The 21,663-nt window shown below is 34.9% G+C and overlaps 1 protein-coding gene across 1 annotated transcript in view; it reads left to right on the forward strand.

The window, feature by feature from the left end:
- The first annotated feature begins 25 nt into the window (after positions 1-25).
- Positions 26-21,663, forward strand: part of LOC123531385 (WD repeat-containing protein 75-like) — a 38,391-nt gene continuing 16,753 nt past the window's right edge. Inside the window, exons 1-8 of the mRNA XM_053518608.1 lie at positions 26-175; positions 11,751-11,880; positions 12,705-12,770; positions 14,245-14,338; positions 15,515-15,624; positions 17,422-17,501; positions 19,566-19,753; positions 21,103-21,258. Coding sequence (XP_053374583.1) covers positions 33-175; positions 11,751-11,880; positions 12,705-12,770; positions 14,245-14,338; positions 15,515-15,624; positions 17,422-17,501; positions 19,566-19,753; positions 21,103-21,258 — 967 coding nt within the window. The 5' untranslated portion in view covers positions 26-32. The remainder of the gene's footprint in view (positions 176-11,750; positions 11,881-12,704; positions 12,771-14,244; positions 14,339-15,514; positions 15,625-17,421; positions 17,502-19,565; positions 19,754-21,102; positions 21,259-21,663) is intronic.

Here is a 21,663-nt window from a genome sequence, read left to right on the forward strand (position 1 = left end):
GGGTACGATACGGGGATTAGAAACAACCATACATGACTGCGCATGCGATTTGTAAACTTTTCAATATGGCTGCGCCCATGAGACACATGTCTCGAAAAACCGAAAAAGTGTACTTTCCTCTAAAATCAGGTGCAAGTTTGGTTAAGACAAGACCAGTTTTTTCCCATGATCAGAAGTAAGTAACGTTAGATAATCAAACTTTGGTTCAGTGCCCTTCGGCTTCGAGTTTTTTTTTGTAACGCAGCTGAAAATAATATAACGATATCACTGAAATTTCCGATAGCGCAGTACACATCTTGTCACGTAATAACTCCGGTGACAAAGGAATAGTAAACAACACTTTGAAAGTCTAACAGTTTTTATTTAAAGTTCAACCCAAGTTCTTAAGGAAAAGCGAGACGTCCTGACAATGATAGCTAACCCAAGGTGTTTTAGCCCAAATAATTAAAAGAGTCTAATCTATTCAGTTCCCCGTGCCGTCCTCAGCTTTCTCCCGCTAATCAGAGTTATATAGGAAATATAGCCAAGAGCATTGTTGGTAATTAGCTATCATGTCCGAGCGTTATTACAAATATGGTGATACGACATTCTGCGGACTGCTGAATCTGCAATGTATAATGGAAACATGCCAGCGTCCAGTTGGCTACCTGTATGCCTGGTACAGAGAAGAACTGTACTCTGTTAACCTTAGGATAAGAAATATACAATTATACACATGTATGAAACAGAAAGATCAATATTTCGGAGAAGCAATATTTTAGAATACTGAACTATTTCTATATTATTTTATAACTATGTCCTGAATGGCCATTACATTACAATTTCCTTTCTTTCTTCTCTTGAAAATAAAATAATAATTTAAGTATGAACATGTCATAATAATAAAGTAAAGCTTAACTGGCCATTACATTACAATTTCCTTTCTTTCTTCTCTTTAGAATAAAATAATAATTTATGTATGAACATGTCATAATAATAAAGTAACAGGCCCACAATAATAAAATAATAGGCCATTACATTACAATTTCCTTTCTTTCTTCCGAAGAAAAAAAAAATTAAAAAAAATCCTTTAACGATTGTAATTTAGACTACGTACTTATGATGTATAAAAAAATACTTATAGAGAATATGATCTGGTTTACCAAAAAAAAAAAAAAAACACTTATAAGATACTTCTTTTTTATATCCTAATTTCTTAATCTATTCTCTTATCTTGACTCCTTTCTTTCTTCTACATTTAACAGAGCAGAAAAAGATGGTATCAGCAATATTATGTCTGAAATATCACACCACGATCGTATAGGAATTGTGATTACGCATATTTGTAAGCATCATGAAGAAAAGACATAGATAATAACACCTCTAAAGATAATATCCGGATGAACGTCTGTGAATTAATGCGAAATGCATACCTGGTAATTGCAGTTAATTAATGACAGAATACGTTATGATAACATGAAAAAATAATGTCTTTATTCATTCGGTATCTTTGATGTTGTTAGTTTGTTATACACAACATCTCCTGTATGGAGAAATCAAAGTCACTAGTTAACGAAAAAAAAAAATATATATATATATATATATGTAGGTGTTTGTCACAATTAAAACGCACTTCTAAAAAGTAAATGTAAGTTCGTCTACACAACGACTGCATGTTTGTATGAAAAGTAAAACGCACTTCTAAAAAAAAAGTAAATGTTAATTCCGTGATGATTCCAGGACTGTAAGGCAACGCACTTCTAAAAAAGTAAATGTAATTTCGTTTACACAACGACTGCATGTTTGTATGAAAACTAAAACGCACTTCTAAAAAGTAAATGATAATTCTGTGATGATTCCAGGATTGTAAGGCAATGCACTTCTAATAAGTAAAAGTTAATTCCAATTACACAACAACTGCATGTTTGTATGGAAAAAAACCCAAAAAACATGTCATTATGCCTGGAGAATAAATATATATGACATCAAGCGCACTTCTAAAAAGTAAATGTTAATTCCGTGTACACGATGATTCCAGGATTGTACAACTCACTTGTAATAATTAAATGTAAATTTTGTTTACGTAACATCTCCCGTATTGTATGTAATGAAGGTACGATAATGTCGATTCAATAAAAAAAATGTGTATATATATATATGTGTCACATGTTACACTAAAATCAGTATGTAAATGAATTTAATCCAACGCGTTTAAATCAGGACACCATCCTGGAGGTCCACGCGCATAGTTCAAAGGATGGACAGTACAGTCATGTAGTTCCCGCACGCCCCCTTGGCGAGTTATCCAGGGGTGTAGTTCACATGTACTGGGTGTATGCGTGTTACTGGCTTCAGCTTCCAGCTGTTTAAAAAAAAACTTTCTTCTGTGTTAGGGTTGTTCAATATTACGTGTTTAGCGTCGAGGTTGGTTGTAGCATACAGAGTGCGTAGGTCTACGCCCCTGTCTTCTCCATAACACATATTTGTACTCTTTGTATGAAGTGGTAAACACACTATGTATCATAACACAAAGAGTCAACTGCCTCCAGATAGAAGTCATAAAAGTTCTGCATGATTAGTGTATGTAATTTATGTAATATGATTTCACAAAAGTTCTGTAGGATTTATGTATGAAAAGTTCTATATATGCACGCTTCTTCTACCGTTTTTGCTTTTAACTGTGCGATTTCCATGGTATCAAAGTATACATTTTGCTTGGGACTGTCTGATTTTCACAGTATCAAAGTATACGTACTGGCAGGATTTGTATCAATATCATCGGAGAATTAAAACGTTGGATGTCCATACTATTCAAGTTTGGATGCAATAAGTTAAATAAGTTCCAAGATGTCACTTTCATTAAAACAGTTTTAAAAGAGATTATTGTCGCTGAGGAACAGATTTCTCATCACATTCGTTTTCAAACTTCTGAAGTTATCATCTGTAAAAACTGTATCACTGGAGCTAAAAATTTATAAAATGTTCAAAACATCGTATTTAGCAAGTTATTTCTTTTCACTGTGTTTCACCATAATATTACAATATATGTAATCGTATGTTGTGTCATTAGGGTAAATTATGACTGTCACAATATATAGTTCTTGCGAGTTTACACGTAATATCTCCTTTGGCAACATTCTAACAACAGTTTATAATACACACTATCTCAGTTCTTAGAGTGTACTGCTTACGTTACCTAGCCTAAATCTTCATGTATTTTGCAAGCATATCTTACTTAAATTTTCAACTTTTCCAAAAAGTAATGATAGAAAGGATGTACCTAGCATTTATAAATATGTGTACTGTATTATATCAAAATACAAGACTGGAGTCAATTAACATTTAGATAGGAAAACAGTCTTACATCCACTGCTTACAAATGATGGTTAACCAAAAGTAATTGAAAAATGACAAGCCTGGATGAGTTGACAAGGTGCCTATGGCGTAACTTGAGAAACGAAAACAGATCTATTTTGCTCAAATACAATATATACTAGTCTAAGAGTATACCTCTATGCCTCTATATACACAACGCTATCAACGCGTCTATTTCTCAGATTGAGTGCCGACGTAAACACTGTCGGATGCGTCACTCGCGCACACCAAATACCTTGGTCACTATGTATGGCCATTTGCCATTCTACTACACTGGAGTCCCCTATTCCAGAATTCATAAGACATAAAAAAAAAATAAAAAATATACTGAGGGAGTAAAACAGTTTGTTTACTCCACACCCCTGTATGGGTGTCCTCATATTTTCAGCAAAATAGACCGTCCTGCCTCAGGAAGCCTTCAGACTGGATACTAATGTAACCCTTTGTCCACTGATGATCAAAATCAACAAGCTGTCATTTTTTCACATTAACAAACCAAGAGAATGCACAAAATGATATTTATTCCAAAACCCAATGCACCAAAAGCACAACATTTCTATGCAGATAACCAGCTGTCCTAAAAATAGACTGTACACTTCGTTTTCCAGTTTGCAATTCAAATATTGTACCAAGTATCCTTATTTTTATTAAAACAGACAACCGTATGTACATTGTGTTCACGAAATGACCAAAAAATGAAATGACATGCGGTAAAACCGGTAGATATTTTAACAAATACATTTCTAAGTAACACATTTTGCACTGAATTTGATAAAAACATATCAAGTTTACCAATGCCCAAACCAATATTTCTTCATAAATAAGAGATAACCCTAATCATTCTAAATCAATGCTACAGACAGGAGATAACCCTAATAATTCCAATACTATAGCCATACAGAACATACAGTACACAATTCCATTTATTTCTGTTCTTTTAGTTTTTCTGTTTTCTAACTTTTTCATTTTTATTTCTTTTCTCTTTTTTGTTACTATCTTACTATTTTCTGACCATAGATATAAAAAGACTGTTTGAAAATATTTTTTGATGTTTTGCCGATGAAAAATATCCAAAAAATAATTTCGTTCTTGTTAATCTGTACAAAATAGAAATAGGAAAACGTTTCCAGCTTGCAAAATTGTCTGAGAAGATTGAGGAAAAGTAACTTACAGTTTCTGGCATGTTGTTTTCTTCATAGTCCATGTGATCGTAGTGGCAGTATTCACAGATCATTACAGCGACAATCCATTTTAAAAAGTTCATTTTGCTCCCACTTATCCTTGGTCACGGCGCCAAACAATTGTCACGTAATAAACTCCGGTGACAAAGGAATAGTAAACAACACTTTGAAAGTCAACAGTTTTTATTTAAAGTTCAACCCAAGTTCTTATGGATAAGTGAGACGCACTGGCAATGATAGCTAACCCATAACTAATCGAGCCTATCTATTCGGTTCCCCGTGCCGTTCTCAACGGTTCTCCTTTCTCTCTCATTAATCAGAGTTATATAGGAAATATAGCCAAGAGCATTGTTGGTAATTAGCTATCATGTCCGAGCGTTATTACAAATATGGTGATACAACATTCTGCGGACTGCTGAATCTGCAATGTATAATGGAAACATGCCAGCGTCCAGTTGGCTACCTGTATGCCTGGTACAGAGAAGAACTGTACTCTGTTAACCTTAGGATAAGAAATATACAATTATACACATGTATGAAACAGAAAGATCAATATTTCGGAGAAGCAATATTTTAGAATACTGAACTATTTCTATATTATTTTATAACTATGTCCTGAATGGCCATTACATTACAATCTGTCACAATGTATAACTGATACACAAAAATCCAAAATATAAACTTACATATAAATTGAAAAGTTATAAAAACTTTACAAATTGATAAAATGTATAATAATCTCACTCAATATCCATAAATCATCAGGAAGAATACATTTGTAAGTTCCAAATTCGATCGATAAACTTCCGCCTTTCAACATTTTATACCGTCACTGACGCGCTTGTCTTTCATAACTGGCATTTGGTCATAACATGTAAATCATCATTACACAAAAACTATATGCATGACACATTTGGTTTTACTATCAAATGAAAGCTTTTTGTGAGCAGATTAACGTCCAGTAAAAATATTTCCTGAAAAATGATACAGTAGTATTTTCTAAGCACGAGTAGTTTGCCAATTTTCAACAAAAAATTCTTAAATTTAGATATATAATTAGGCAAAGTTATGATAAAATATACTCAATACAATCCTTTACAAACAATATGAAGTCATAAAATATTGATTTCATTGCAGCGCAATGTGGCGCAGCAGGATAGAAGTGACCGGGGGTGTGAAAGATTTCCTCGTCAAATTTCCGCCATTTTCCGCTGCTAAACCGGAAATGAACGAATGCTCACGAGGCATATGTCGTAAAATTTCGGTGATTTCCGTCAATAAGATTTACGTCCCCTTGAAGCTCTCCTGTAAAATGGCCGACAATGTTTTGACAGAAATGAAAATGCATTTCAAGCGAGGATATAATGTATTAAAATTATTCTTTATTGAAAATAATGTTATAAATTGATTTATAAAGCAGCATGCTATTATTGAGTATTAGCAATCAGCACATGACACTCATTATTTATATAGTTCCAACGTTTTTTATACACTCTAGTGTACCCCACCCACACATTTTTAGCTTGTTTATCTTTGAGCACAAATTATTATTGGCGTTTATGATTATAACATGGAGAGTTACAGATTCTTATCTAAATAAATACATATTCAGGCAACTGTTTCCATTCCTTGAATAATTTTGTCTATTTAACCCATTTAGTGAGACATTATTTATTGTGATCACACTCTGTCTGTTGTTTTCAATGTAATAACTTAAATGTGTATTCATTTATTATAACTGAATGATTCTTCACTTGACTGCCATAATATATTCTACCGAAAACTAAGTTCTCCAGCCCCCAAAATGACCTATGAACGAAACTGAGGAGTTGACAGAATAAAAAAGATAAAATTTCATTTAATTTTTGAAAAAAAACAAATTTTTTTGCCATTAGAGTCTATTTATATTACACTATTGCTTTTCCTTTGACAAAACCTTCATTTTTATGTATCATATGCTTATATTTTTTTAAAATTAAAAAATCCTATGTTATCGCTAAATAATATTAATAGTCGTAAAATAAGCTAAGTATCACAGGGGTTCGGCTCATGCCTAGGTCCATGCCCTACCCTATATGAAAAACACAAGGGAAATCATTTCACCTAGAGCAAAGTTCTATGTCCCTTCGTTTTTTCACTTGCTGTATTATTTCTAAATAAATATTTTCTAAAACCTCGCCTGCATAAAATACTCGCAAGGGTGTCATGCAGTATTTATAGATAGATAGAACTATATATCCCAGTTTCTCGTATTCTCAAAAGAAGCATGGTCATATGGTGATAATTAATTTACTGTTGAATAATTGCTTTTGCATAGAAAATAAATCACGAGTATACTCTACACAGAGTGAGGCGATCACTGAAGATGATGATGATGATGATGAATGGCGCGTGTGTCACTTCCGGTAAACGAGATCTCATTCATTTATCACGGGATGTTAGCGAGATTTGCTCTATATGCCTTTCTAGTTGCCGATCTATTTATTCTTATGCCCCCGGCATCTACTGATGCGGGAGGCATATAGTGTATGTCCTGTCCGTATATAATATGGATGCATGTGAATGAAAACACGGGCGATCAAAAAAACAATACAGAAATGCATCTTCCCCAGAGCTTTCATGTAAGAGATAGAGGGATAAATAGTGATTAAATATTGTTGCGCATTAGCTCGTGACCTACCTTTGTCCGCATATATCAATCTAAAGTTGTTTTAATGGTGTTCATTCATTGCTTCAGTTTGGACCCGGTCTCCTACGACTACAATATTTCAGAACATTGTTGAAAGTTCGGACGCAGTTTTTTTGCGTTTGCTAGCACGCATGTAAGAAAATTTGGTACCATTGTGTGCAGAATTTAATAGACAACAAATGACATAATTATATAGTTTTAGAAATTATTCCTTTAGTGAAAATACAGTAAGCACAAAACTGAAGGGACATAAAACTTTGCTTTAAACTAAATTATTCCCCTTGTGTTTTTCTTACAGGGTAGGGCCTGGACCTAGGCACGAGCCGAACCCCTATGCTAAATATAAGAACAGACATAACTCATGGCAATATCCGATCTACATCCCCTGGGGATGATAACCTTTTTCCCCTAAAACTATTTTTGGAATAGTCATTTTCTGCATATGTTGGTCGTTCATCTGGATCACCAAGAGGCATATTAGCGCCTGGTTATGTTTTAATATGAATTAAGGCACCGCCTATAGCATAGGGATTTATCTTTTATATATCCACTTACAAAGAAATATCCAACACTCAAAAGAAAGTGAAACTTCTCAACAGTGAAGTTTACATTTAGTGTCATCATACCTCTTATAGCGCAAATCCTACTTTGCAAAATGACGTCATTCACCGCGTTCTCGCACTGGCTTTAGGATTTTTTTGTTTGTTTGTACTCTACGCAGAAACTTGGTGGTCTTTACACATCCTTAATGTTTTAAAAGTGTTTTTCAGTTGCATGTACAGTTTTCATTACGAAAAAGAAGTAAAAAATTATGTTGGCGCGGTTTACTAATTTCTGTGACTGATTCGGAGTGCTTGGATGTTCATGCAGACAACCAGTCTGCGTGTGTACATAAACTGGAACCAGAAAACACCAAAAAAATTGCCTCAGTACATGCAAACAACAAAGACGAATACATGTAACTATATACGGACGTTACCGTCTCGGGGATTTTCATCCCCTAATATGAATTAAGGCACCACCTAGCATGGGGATTTATCTATTACAACATTAAATCAAGCATTGATTTGTATTTTTATGCAGAATAAACAACCTTTGATTATCCCTTAAATGGGTGATTCTCTATCGGTTGAATGGCCCCTCTGCTTGATGGTACTTATTGAAGTCAATCAAAAATTCAAAATCACATTATTTCTATGAAAGTGTGTGTTTCACTCTTCAGAAATTTAAATGGTACCAAATTTGTGTGGTTTTATCTAAGAAACTGTGAGGTATGCTAAAAAATATTCTACTTTGAAGAATTCAAGAGTGTTAAAATCCAAGTCAGTACTCATGGAAGTCAAACTCATTAGATTAGTCTAAGATTGATCTTCTTTTGTCTAAGAATTGCTAAGTGATAGGTCTATATAACTGGATACTTAAATATTGTATACTTGCCTACGTTTAAGAGAGATTCACATTTTATTTCCAAGTGACCCGCTATTGGCGAGTTGTCTGTATTCTGTTTATAACAGATTGAAGGCTTCACTAAGTCAACTTCAACTGTGTAACTTCCAACAATCAAATTTGATTATAACTGGAAGGTCGGGGTCATTTTTAGCTCACCTGTCACATAGTGACAAGGTGAGCTTTTGTGATCACCCTTCGTCTGTCGTCAGTCCGTCCGTCCGTCCTTCAACAATTTCTTGTCTGCATGATAGTGGTTTCATTTATTATTTTATTTTAACCAAACTTGCACACAACTTGTATCACCATAAGATCTCGGTTCCTTTCTTGAAGTGGCCAGATCCCATTATGGGTTCCAGAGTTATGGCCCCTGGAAGGGCCAAAATCAGCTATTTTGACCTTGTCTGCACAATAGCAGCTTTATTTATGATTTGATTTTTACCAAACTGGCACACAACTTGTATCACCATAAGATCTTGGTTCCTTTCTTGAACTGGCCAGATTCCATTATGGGTTCCAGAGTTATGGCCCCTGAAAGGGCCAGAATTAGCTATTTTGACCTTGTCTGCACAATAGCAGCTTCATTTATGATTTTATTTTAACCAAACTTGCACACAACTTGTATCGCTATAAGATCTTGGTTCCTTTCTTGAACTGGCTAGATTCCATTATGGGTTCCTGAGTTATGGCCCCTGAAAGGGCCAGAATTAGCTATTTTGACCTTTTCTGCACAATAGCAGCTTCATTTATGATTTAAATTTAATCAAACTTGCACAAAACTTGTGTTGCCATAAGATCTCAGTTCCTTTGTTGAACCGGCCAGATCCCCTAATGGGTTCCAGAGTTATGGCCCCTGAAAGGACCAAAATTTGCTATTTTGACCTTGTCTGCACAATAGCAACTTCATTTATGATTGGATTTTAACCAAACTTGCACACAACTTGTATCACCACAAGATCTTGGTTCCTTTCTTGAACTGGCCTAATTGCATCATGGGTTCCGGAGTTATGGCCCCCCTTAAAGGTCCTAAATTGGCTATTTTGGGTTTTGCAGCCATATAGAGACTTCATTTATGGTTTTATTTGATACAGACTTCCAAAATATCTTCAACAACAATAAATCCTGGATTCCATGACAAATCAGATCCAGTCGTAGTTTCCAGAGTTATTTTATATCTGATTACCTCCCCTGATTGTAGTCAAAATGGTTTTATTTCAGTAAGTACTTATAGGACTTATTTGAAGTTTCATTATTGTCATTAGTTGGACTGAACCAATCAGGGTAGATAACTATGGACTGATTTTATGTCAAATTACCTCCCTTTATTTCAAATTAAAATGGGTATATCTCCGTAACTAATGAAGATACTGATCTGAAATTTCATTTATGTCAACAGATTTATTTGGCAGAACCTTCTTTTGTTCACTTACAATAATTTTCTTTTTGATTACTTCCCTTTTACCTTACTATAAATAGCTTATTTTTAGTAACTTTTTTATTATTGGCCGTAGGGAAAACCCGAGACCACTTTTCTGTGGTACAACATCGATGGTTCCTCCAATTTTTAGGTGTATTTTGACATACCTTGTAAGAATTTTGTTTTTCTGTTTGGTTAAATTTCTTACTTTGTTGTTCCTGTCCTTTGGACTTAGATATTTTTTCTGAGGACCTTCTTGTCCTCAAGTGCAATGATAACAGGTGAGCGATATAGGGCCATCATGGCCCTCTTGTTAAAATCTTACTATAATGCAAGGGTGTCAGATACAGTTAAAAATAAGAACAAGATGATTGTGTTAAAGCATGTAAGGCATATTACAGTGCCCTATTCTCCTGTCAAAAAGTATGGTTCCCCCCCCCTATTTCTGAAAAAAAAATCCCCTTTAAATCCTTTTCTTTTTTATTGTAGCCTATTTATGAAAAACACTGCTTTTATCACGACGATTGAGAGCCATCTAAACCCTGTTTCTCGTTTGAGAGACAAAATGTCTTTGGATCGACTGTATTTCGCTTAAGTGTTGATAAAACTTGAAATCTTTAAAACAACAATTTCATTACAGTTGCACTATTTATTCATTTAAAGAACTTGTGATATCAAGTTAACTTTACAAGAAACATGTTTGCATAGATAATAATGCTTATAATGCTTAAACAAAATTCCCAAATAATTTGGATTTTGAAAATTTGATAAAAAGAAAAGATAATTTTTCTATCTATGAAATAAAGTTGCTCATTCTAAATTGAGAGTTAATTATTCTTTCATTGATTTTTATTGCTTAAGCTAATTTGAGCCTTTCTATCTAGAGACATTTTGTCTTTGGATTGAGAGACAATGTGTAGATCAAGAGAATGTCTCTCAATCCAGGTGAAGTCTTTGACATGTTCACATTTCTTCTTCATGCATGTTCACCTTGCTAACAACTTCATTACGGATAGCTCATTGGTTTGCACACTGGCCTTCCAATCCTGAGGTCGGAGGGTTGATCCCCGGCAGCTACTCGGGAATTTTCAGAAACGCTGTTCAGTGTTTCCCACCCAACTAGAGGTGTACTGGTCAGGAACCCAGGCAATCCTTGGGTGTATCAGTGCTATACACTGGGCACGTTAAAGAGCCAGGCTGTCTATTTGAAACGAGCTAGGCTAAGTTAGCCGGACAAGCCTGTATCTGATTTCTGATCTCTCTCAGTCTCTGTTGTGGGGGCTTTGTCTCACTCCGTCCCACTGGTCAGATCGCTCTGTGTCTGTACTAGTAGAGGATGAATTATGCACCCTGTGTCATGCTGTGTGGCTGCATTTGAACTATGTAAAGTGCCTTTGAACATGAAATTGATCATGAAAAGGGCGCTATATAAATCTGGTATAATAATAATAATTATAAATACAACACTTAATATGATTTTAATCATTTTATTAAAAAGCATTGTTCAGTTTCATTTATCAGCTGGCATAATTTTATTATTACCGGTAAGTTGTCTGTTAAAATCATTTGACAAAAAGATGCTTGAGATTTTTATGCGTTTGTTTCAGTGATACCTTCATAAGTTTAACTGTTATCATTTGAAATATTACTTTTATTTTTCTAGATGGCTATTTGTTTGTTCCGGATTAGTGATAAAAGTCTGCAGTATCTCAAGTGGAGAATGTGTGCGCGAGTTATGTGGGCACAGAGACTATGTCACGGGCATTGCAGTACATCCTAAAAATAAACTTCAGGTAACACTTTAGAAATGAAGTATTATAAACTTCAGGTAAAGTTTTAGAAAAAAACTTAAGGTAAAACTTTAAAGTATGCTAGGCAAACTTGTCAGCATTGTTTAGTAAATAGTTTTCACCTTCAAATATTATAGTAAATGTAAACTTGTGATAAACATAATTGTTCCAGCCTCATAGAAATCAGTCTTTCCAGTTTAACCCAGAGCATTTAATGTGTTTATGTCTGAGGTTGTATTTGAAAAACAAATTATGTTGTGCATATTCTAACTTGCTGGCCATATGATTGTTGATATTTTGTACACAAGTTTAAGAATATTACATAAATGTTGAAAAATCATTGCTTGAAATTTATAAATTGTGACATTATACATAAATTACCAGAAAACCAAGAATGTAAGCAGTGGATGTGATTATATGGTCAACTGAAGAAAATTGTTGTGATAAAGGTCCCTTACTCTTAGGGGAGACTGCAATGTCCTGTATCATCAGTGTTTGATTATTGAATCTACTTACTCACTTTTGGCTTGAACATTTTCAACTTGTTTATTTCTACTGAGACTGGCATAAAATGTATAATTATGTCTCTTAAAAATGATTGGTCACATTATCTGTTAATACCTATATTTTATTAATTTTAGTGAGAAAGAAAATTTCATCTTAAATGTGTTTTACAGTTAAGTGGCTTTAAATGGGAAAACTCTACTTGTATACTGAAAATATGTCTAATCACTGTAAATCAGTCTTTATCCAATATTTACAATGTATAGTTTTTGGAAGTATAAAATATGATTATTGGGTTTTAATGCTTGATTAATTTTTTGCAGCTTGTATCATGCTCCTTGGACCAGAAGATCATTGTTTGGGACTACACAGATGGTGTATTATTGAGGGTCAGTGTTTTGCATACAATGTTTATGTACACGTAGTTTGTGTGTTCTTCATGGTAGCATAGGGCCATTGAATAAAACATTTCTTGTATTGGTTAAACCAGAATATAATTGTTTTGATATTGGTACTATTGGTATAGTACGTCAGATGAAATTTCCTGGCAGATTTTTTTTTAAAGCTACTTGCTTACACTTTGGGTGAAACTTTTCAATTACACACAAACTGTCATCTAAGGTGGATATTCTGATATTATAGTTTGTAATTTAGTGTCTCTTACAGTTTACTTGGTTTGAATCATTACTTGCTGTCTTTTAAAGTAGTATGTGGACTGGTAATTGGGAAATTATATATACCCAGTATGCTGTTTTGACACTCCAGTTTTCACAGAAAACCATTATTTGTGCATACTTAGGTATAGTACTTTTCAAAGAATTACGAATTGACTGAAGGAAATACATTGCCACATGTCATTAAGAGTCCATTAACTTATACTCTTCAAGAAATTAAAACTTTACTAAGTTGATAGTATTGCCTTTTCTAAAATCCTAACAAAATTTTAACTTTTTCTTGACTTCCAAAATGTAGTTGCTTTAATTAAACGTTGATTGAATCATTGAAGCAGGATGTTAAATTTGAAATGTGTGTATCTGTCATGATGTCTGACCATATATTCATGATACATGGTAGATGGCGAAACCCAATGTGTAACCTCTTGAAATAAAGTCATTACTTACTTACTTCACTCACCCGCCCGCTTAGCTCAGTAGGTAGAGCGTCGGTCTACGGATCGCGGGGTCGTGAGTTCGATCCTCGGGCTGGGCGTATGTTCTCCGTGACTATTTGATAAACGACATTGTGTCTGAAATCATTAGTCCTCCACCTCTGATTCATGTGGGGAAGTTGGCAGTTACTTGCGGAGAACAGGTTTGTACTGGTACAGAATCCAGGAACACTGGTTAGGTTAACTGCCCGCCGTTACATGACTGAAATACTGTTGAAAAACGGCGTTAAACCCAAAACAAACAAACATACTTACTTCACTCGCTCGCTCGCTTGCTCGCTTCACTCACTCACTTCACTTCACTTCACTTCACTCGACTCCACTCCACTCCACTCCACTCCCACTCCCACTCCCACTCCCACTCCACCTTAAATAGAGCATTTTACAATCTGAGTGTCTTTTCATTTTGAATTTATTAAACATGTCAACAAGTTAAATTTTTAATACCGTATATTCAATGCAGAAAGACAGAAATGTATTATTCTTTTTATGTTTCTATCTTTACCTGTTATAGACAAAGTGAATTCTCCCAACGTCTCCTATAAATAAATGATGTCAACGTCAAAGCTTTGTTACTCTAGTGTTTTATCAAATTTATGTAATGATTTATAATATTTCACTCCTGCGACATCAAACATGTAATAGAGAGACCTATTGTGATAAATTCAACAACACACAATTTTGGTATTCTGTAGGAGATACATCAAGACAGCAGATTGCATGCAGTATACACAATCAAGGGAGATAACAAACTCTACCTGCTGCAGCAAAATTCACAGAACAAAACAGGTAAATTTGTTTTATGCCTGTAAGATTTGGCTGGAATTTTTGGAGAAGTATGACATTTTGTATTGAAATTTCCAATAAGGAGCTTGTCACAATTCAGTATTACTCACACAACTCATTGCAGTTATGATTTATCTCTAGCATGTCTAGTGGACTTTACTAAATGATTTAAAGCACTGGTAATTGTTTTGTCAAAATTACAGGTGATGGAGCAAGGTTCTCTATGCAATGACATGTACTGCTGTGTAGAAAATAAAAAAAAATTGCATTGAAAATTCAGTTGTCAGAATTTTATACTCCACCCCCCTCTAGTCATAATACGTAGCCACCAGTGGCCAGCACTTGTTTTCTGTGAATGACTAGAATGACTAATTCAGAAAATTTTGAATAATCTACTGAAAAGCCAGTGTTTAGAATGGGAAAATTTGATTTTGTCGTATAAGTCCTTCCCATCTGTCGGTTTGTGTCTAAATATATTTTCTGAACAACCCCTCTATAACTACTTGAGCAAAATTTTCCATTCAAAAGATTTTATAACTGCATTGTATGTAAACCTCAACCAAAAGAAGTAATAAAATGGCGCCCAAAAGCATATCTTTTTTTTTTATTTCAAAGTTCAGCAATTTTCTTATCATGCTTTATTAGGCTTTCAGGTGAGCAATATAGGACCACTATAGCCTTCTTGTGTATATAAATTATCAGCCCCTTGAAAGAAAACTAGCATTTCTTAACTCAATTTTGATTTTGCCAGAAAAGAAACTTCGCATATAATAAAAGATAATATAATTTTATGAATTCATTTAAAGAGACTTGAGTCACTCACATTTGTTAAAATCTTTCTAGCTGTTGAATTCTTTAAAAGGTCTTGAAGATTGATGGTTATAATATATTCAATGTCCTGTGAACAGCAGACAGTTCTCAAAGAGGCCTCAGCTGTTAAAATTGTAAAAATTCCAAATGAAATGACCATAGAAGGCTGTGCAAATTTAAGCATAACAAAAAAAGTTTTGATAAATGTTTTACTTGTATATTTACAAAATTGTTTGTAGAATTAAGAAATAGTCGCAAAAGTTCATAGGCAAGTACAATACTCTGAGAATACAGCATCTAAAACTTAGTTACTACATTCTTTTATTTGCTCCATATTCTTTAAAAAATGCTCAACTTGTACAATTTCAGCATGTGATCTCGTGACACTCTCGGTGTCAAAAAAGACAGGGCCACTAAAAAGCAGGTGTATTTTTTCAAACTGCTCATCAGATTGCCGAAAGACCAATATAAGCCCAAAGGTAAGGGTTTGTTTGAAATTTTGTGAATTACTAGTAATACATTTTGCTTCTGAGCTTAATAACATAAGCCACTTATACCCTAGCCATTTTCTCGTTCTCTTCAGAGTGAATTGACCTACATTCTGAAAACTTTGTGGGCGCATTGCCAGTGGACAATAAATTACCTCTACTGACTGAGGTCACTGGGTCAAAGGTCAGGATCACATTGACAGTCGGAGCTTATTACAGTTTAGACCCTGTACGAGAACACATTAACCTCTGATCTTTAAACTTGACAGGCTAATTGCTCATGGCCATAAATGACTCTATTGTTTTGAGGTAAGATGGTCATAGGTCAAGGTCATGATGATTGTTATTGCAGAAACTGTTTAAGTTCAATAACTTGTGGATGACTTGACTTAGGATCCTCAAACATGGCAGACATATTGCCCACGTGCAGTGTATGCCCCCCCCCCATTATGTAGGCCAAAGGGTCAGAGGTCAAGGTTGTATTTTATTTTGACTTTTCTCAGGAAATGATCACTGTCATACCAAGTTGTTCACTCCATATTAGCTGAATATTCCGCAGGAGTTATTCAGTGCAATCTGAGTCTGAGCTCTCTTCAAGTTAATGTATATTAAGTGCTATGCACAGCAGGGCTTTTGTACTTAGAAAAATACTAGGTGTTTCTTAGAAACTAATACAGCTAAAACATAGGTACACTTGTTTTCATCAGTAGGTTAGTTATAAGGGTAACAGTCATAACTCTTGCGTGAATTTGAATCAGAATTATACACCTTATACTACTTAGATAATTGGTAATTAATCAAATCTGTGAAAATGTTTTTTTTAAGCATAGAATGCAACCAAGCAACTAATAGCAGACTGGGTTTGATTGAACCTGTTCATGAGAGATAATGAAGTCTGTAAAACCCCTCAGCATCAGTTAAAGCAGAATTCTATTATCATAAAAAAATGTACCCCTTGATCCCAAAGAACCAGATAATATGAGCTGCACCATGAGAAAACCAACATAGTGCATTTGTGACTAACATTGATCCAGACCAGCCTGCGCATCTGTTCGCTTTCAAAGCCAATTGCAATTAGAAAAACCATTCGCGAACAGCATGGGTCCTGACCAAACTGCACAGATGGGCAGGCAGTTCAGGATTCGTGGTGGTCGCAAATGCACTATGTTGGTTTTCTCATGGTGCGACTCATAACACCACAAATCCAAATTAGTCTAAATCATATTTATAAAATTGGTATATACAATTTTTATACATTAAAATCAGAGCTCCAGATAAGCTTTTGGTGCATTTGGGTATTTACCCATCACTTTTGTCTGAATTGGGTATTGGAAATTTGAACTGGTAAAAATAATATCATTAACCATTTTTCTGCAACCTCTATTACATTTTATCGGCGTAAAATTGTTTACAAAGCTTCCAAGTAACACCGATCAGCCGACTAAATGGTCCTGTGATTTTCCGATAAATTGCAACCTGTTCTACGGTAACGTATAACCAGTCAGTCAAATCTAGCGTTAAAGTCTCGTACCCGTTCTAGTAATAAGGAAAATGCGATACGCAGGCGATGTTTTACGAATTGGGTATTAGGGAATTTTACTTGCATTTCAATACGCACACTGTATGAATTCATTTGGGTTTTCTGCAATTTTAATTGCGTAAATACGCAAATACGCAGCTTATCTGGAGCTCTGTTAAAATTGTTAATCATCAGTAGTTGAGTAAATAGTGCCAGCCACTTTTCAGCAACAAAAAGTGATATTGTATATTCAATGTTTTCATTTGTAGGGCTCTTACTGTGTTACGGTGAAGGGAAGGGATCTGACCGTGAAAAGTATGTCAACATCCACAACAGGCAAACCTGTGAAGTAAGTTACTCTTGTAATTGAGCAATTTTCATTTTGTTGCCGTGGTACACTGTAACTGCTGAACCACTTTCAGCCAAGTCTTTTTCCTCAACCCCCCATACCACCATTTCCCCCTCTTTGATTTCTCTGTACATCTGAATGTGTGCCATGCATATCTCAAAAAGTATTTGATCTGGAGTCATCAAACATATAACAGTATTTGAAGTTGTGCACCTTGGGTTTTGTTTTTGATTTCATTCAGTCAGACCATAGTTATCACCATTGGCTTAGCCAGAAATATAATGCATAAAGGACCAAAATGTTTGCCTCACATATCTAAAAAAGTAATTGACCTAGGGTCAAGAAACATTTTAGGAATGTTGTTTAGCATGTGAAATAGGGCACCCAGTAAAGGTTCTAAAATTGAAAAGTTTTTATTGCATGTATCTCAAAATGTATTTACCAAGAGTCATGAAACATGGAATTACTTTTCAGCATGTGTAATTTTGCACCTTGGTTTTTTTTTGAGATTTCACTCATGACAGCCAAATTAGAGTTTTGCACTTGACTTAGTCAAAACTTGCATAAAATGCCTAAACTGTTGTGTTGGCTTGAAGGTACTAAAACAAATATTTGACCAGTACTCATGAAACTATATTGGAATGTTGTTCAGCATGTGAAGTTACGCTCTTTCTACACACAGCAAGAAAATTCTATTCAGTCTCTTTAAATACGGTTTATGTTGCGCTTCTTTATTATGTGTTGTAATAGTCATAACCCCACCCAACCATCCCAGTGACTCACAACCCCAACTCACCATTAACAAATAACATATGACAGTACAGTGCCAGGAAGTGGCAACGCCAGCATCCTATGGACTCACTCTGGGGCCTCCGTGGAAGAGTGGTTTAGGTCGCTGACTTCAAATCACTTGCCTCTCATAGATGTTGGTTCGAGCCTTACTCGGTGTTGAATTCTTCATGTGAGAAGCCATCCAGCTAGCTTACCGAAGGTCGATGGTTCTACCCAGGTATCCGCTCGTGATGAAATATTGCACGAAGGGGCACCTGGGGTCTTCCTCTACCATCAAAGCTGGGAAGTCGTCATACGACCTACAATTGTAACGGTGCGACATTAAATCAAACAAAATAAATAAATATGAACTCACTCTAGTTTCATTACCTGATTTTTTATTTTATCTCACTTCTTAAAAAATGTTGTTTTTATTATTTATCAGAGATTTATTTCTAGTGTATAGAAATAACATTTGAATGACTTTGCAACAGTCACGTGATATCCATAGTTATGTGGTATTTTTTGGTAGCACTGATCAGTGTAGCACTAGGAGATGCTCGATGTGGAGAGTTTTTCCCTTTGTCTTTCCTTCGATAGATATTTATGCATGTGGTCTTAAAATCTTTGATTGTTATTATCCTCAGTATGGGTTGAATTGTAATACATACTTTCTTCTGACGATCAGCTGGTGATGTAATGTTGATTAGAATTCTTTAAGGGCCAGTCATTTCTAAGAGTTATTGCCCTTTGTTAATATTTAACATCTTCCTGTAATTGATTGCTATTTCTTTGATGCTCCTTGTTTGTATGCAGTCCAGGTTCACTATTCTGACATGCAAAGCAAAGATTCAGCAAATACATCTTTAAAACTCCATGTCACTTGTTATCTTGCTGTTGTAAAATCTCACTAAATCGCCAGAATATACTGATAAATAAAAACTTCATCTTGCTGAGACAAGGAGTTTGTGCATGAAAAAAATTCTGTTTTTCAAAATTTTACCAAAGTCTGAAGACTAGCCAAGTGTGTCATACAAACCTTTTAAATTTTCAGACTACTCTACAGTTCAGTTTATCATGTCACTTTCACTGTCAGTGTCTCTAAATGATGTCACATCACATGACAATTGATTGGGACATCCTTTTCTGACTGTACCGTTTGAAAGTCTTAGGATTTGTTTAGATTTTGTTCAATAACTGGTTACATGTATATTATAAAATTAGTCTGTGTTTTGTGAATATTCTAGAATATTCTTGTATGAATTAAAGAATTATTGTGTCTTCTTATTACAGACACAAGGTAGACAGGAACCAGGAGTTCACCTGTGTGATTGGTCATCCTAATGGTCAGTGTGTAGCTACAGGATGCAAGGATGGAAAGATTTACCTCTGGTACAACTTTCTACAGGAAGATAAGGCAGTGAAATCTGTGTTACATTGGCATTCTCTACCTGTCAGAGACCTCTGCTACACACAGGAAGGTACGATTCTGCTGTCATCTTTACAGCTGAACAGAAAACTGAAGTTATGTATTGACTTGAGTTTGAAGATCAATCTCAAAATGTGACCTTTTCTTCGTTGTCAGATCTGTATACATGGGATATTTTTATTCACATCTGTTGCAATATTATATTGTTTACAACTACTATATTTAATATTGCATGTTTTTACATCAATGATCTAATAGATCTTGGAAATATATTTCAATGTAGGTTTCAAATTTATGGTGATGTGATATATAATCTTCATGTGTCAGCTTGCATGTAAATCTAAACTCACTCATTCACTCTTCATTAATCATTTTCAAGACAGTCAACCAGTCAGACTCTCAAGTTTTGAGCCTGGTCTTCTACAAGGTTTTTTTTTTTTTTTTACCTCAGACCCATTACCCAATGTTATAAAAATGTGGACCAGTCTAAGACTGCATCCTTATGAATTGGTCAGTTTTAAAAATGAGGTTAGAATCAGCCAATCAGATACTGGCATTTGGACACTATTCTCAACAGTGTCTCATAATTCAGTATGATATCTTTAGGCCTTAGGTTTGCTGTGAAATTATTCAATTAAATGGGCATGAAATTGCATGTTTTTTTGCAAAAAAGGCTATTTTTTGTGGATATGAATGTGGATTTTATCTTTTTAAGAAAGAATAAAAGGATATTTTATTTGTTTGTTGGGATTTAATAACTTGAGCCGCGCCATGAGAAAACCAACATAGTGGCTTTGCGACCAGCATGGATCCAGACCAGCCTGCGCATCCGCGCAGTCTGGTCAGGATCCATGCTGTTCACTTTCAGAGCCTATTTCAATCGGAGAAACTGTTAGCGAACAGCATGGATCCTGACCAGACTGCGCAGATGCGCAGGCTGGTCTGGATCCATGCTGGTCGCAAAGCCACTATGTTGGTTTTCTCATGGCACGGCTCACTTGTATTTTTGTAACCACAAAATCAACTGTAACAGATATTTGTGCCACAAATATTTCATAGTAGCTATCTCAGAGGATGGCATGGGATATACATACTGATCCTTAACATACAAAAATCAGAACACAGTCTGCTAGCTGTGTGGTATAGTTATAGGGACAGTTTTAGTCAAATCAATGTTAACAGTTGTTCTGGTTTTGTGTTATGATGTTGTCAGAAGATTTAAATGTTGTATCAAAATTTCACATAAAAATTTATAGCAACATCAAGAAAATACTTTTTTAAGGATTCATATCTCTTAGGCTATTAAAGAACTGGTTATCCCAAACAAGTTTTCATTCCAACAAAAGCGATTTCATAATGTATGCATGTAACTGAAATATAAATTTGCCTATTTTTCTTCAGGTTCATACCTTCTTAGTGGAGGTCATGAGTGTGTGTTAGTAAAGTGGCATCATGATTCAGGGTACAAGGACTACTTGCCGAGACTCGGAGCTCCGCTCAATCACATAGTGTGTTCCTCGGATAATCTTCTATATGCTACATGTTATGATGATAATGGTGAGATTCTGTTCTATTACCTTTATATTGCATGAAAAATAATGTAAAAGAAATAAATGCGACAATTGCGATTTTGTAGTCCTTGGAAAATGGGGGAAAATCCTTGAAAAGTACTTGAAAATTACTTGAATTTTGTTTTGAAAGTTCTGGACTGACCCTCTATGGAAAAATTTACGATCAGAATGGTAAATGTGGGGAGGCGTTAGCCAATTTCCAGTAAATCATACTGACCCCACACTAACAAAAACTAATGTGAATTAAGGCACCGCCTAGAATGGGGATTTATCTTTTATATATCCGCTCACAAAGAAACTATTCAGTGAGCCTTTGTGAGAACCTGTTCACTTGAAACAGTAAAATTTACATTTAGTGTCATCATACCTGTTACAGCAAATATCATACTTT

The sequence above is a fragment of the Mercenaria mercenaria genome, chromosome 11, assembly GCF_021730395.1.
Source record: "Mercenaria mercenaria strain notata chromosome 11, MADL_Memer_1, whole genome shotgun sequence".
NCBI classification, from domain to species: domain Eukaryota; kingdom Metazoa; phylum Mollusca; class Bivalvia; order Venerida; family Veneridae; genus Mercenaria; species Mercenaria mercenaria.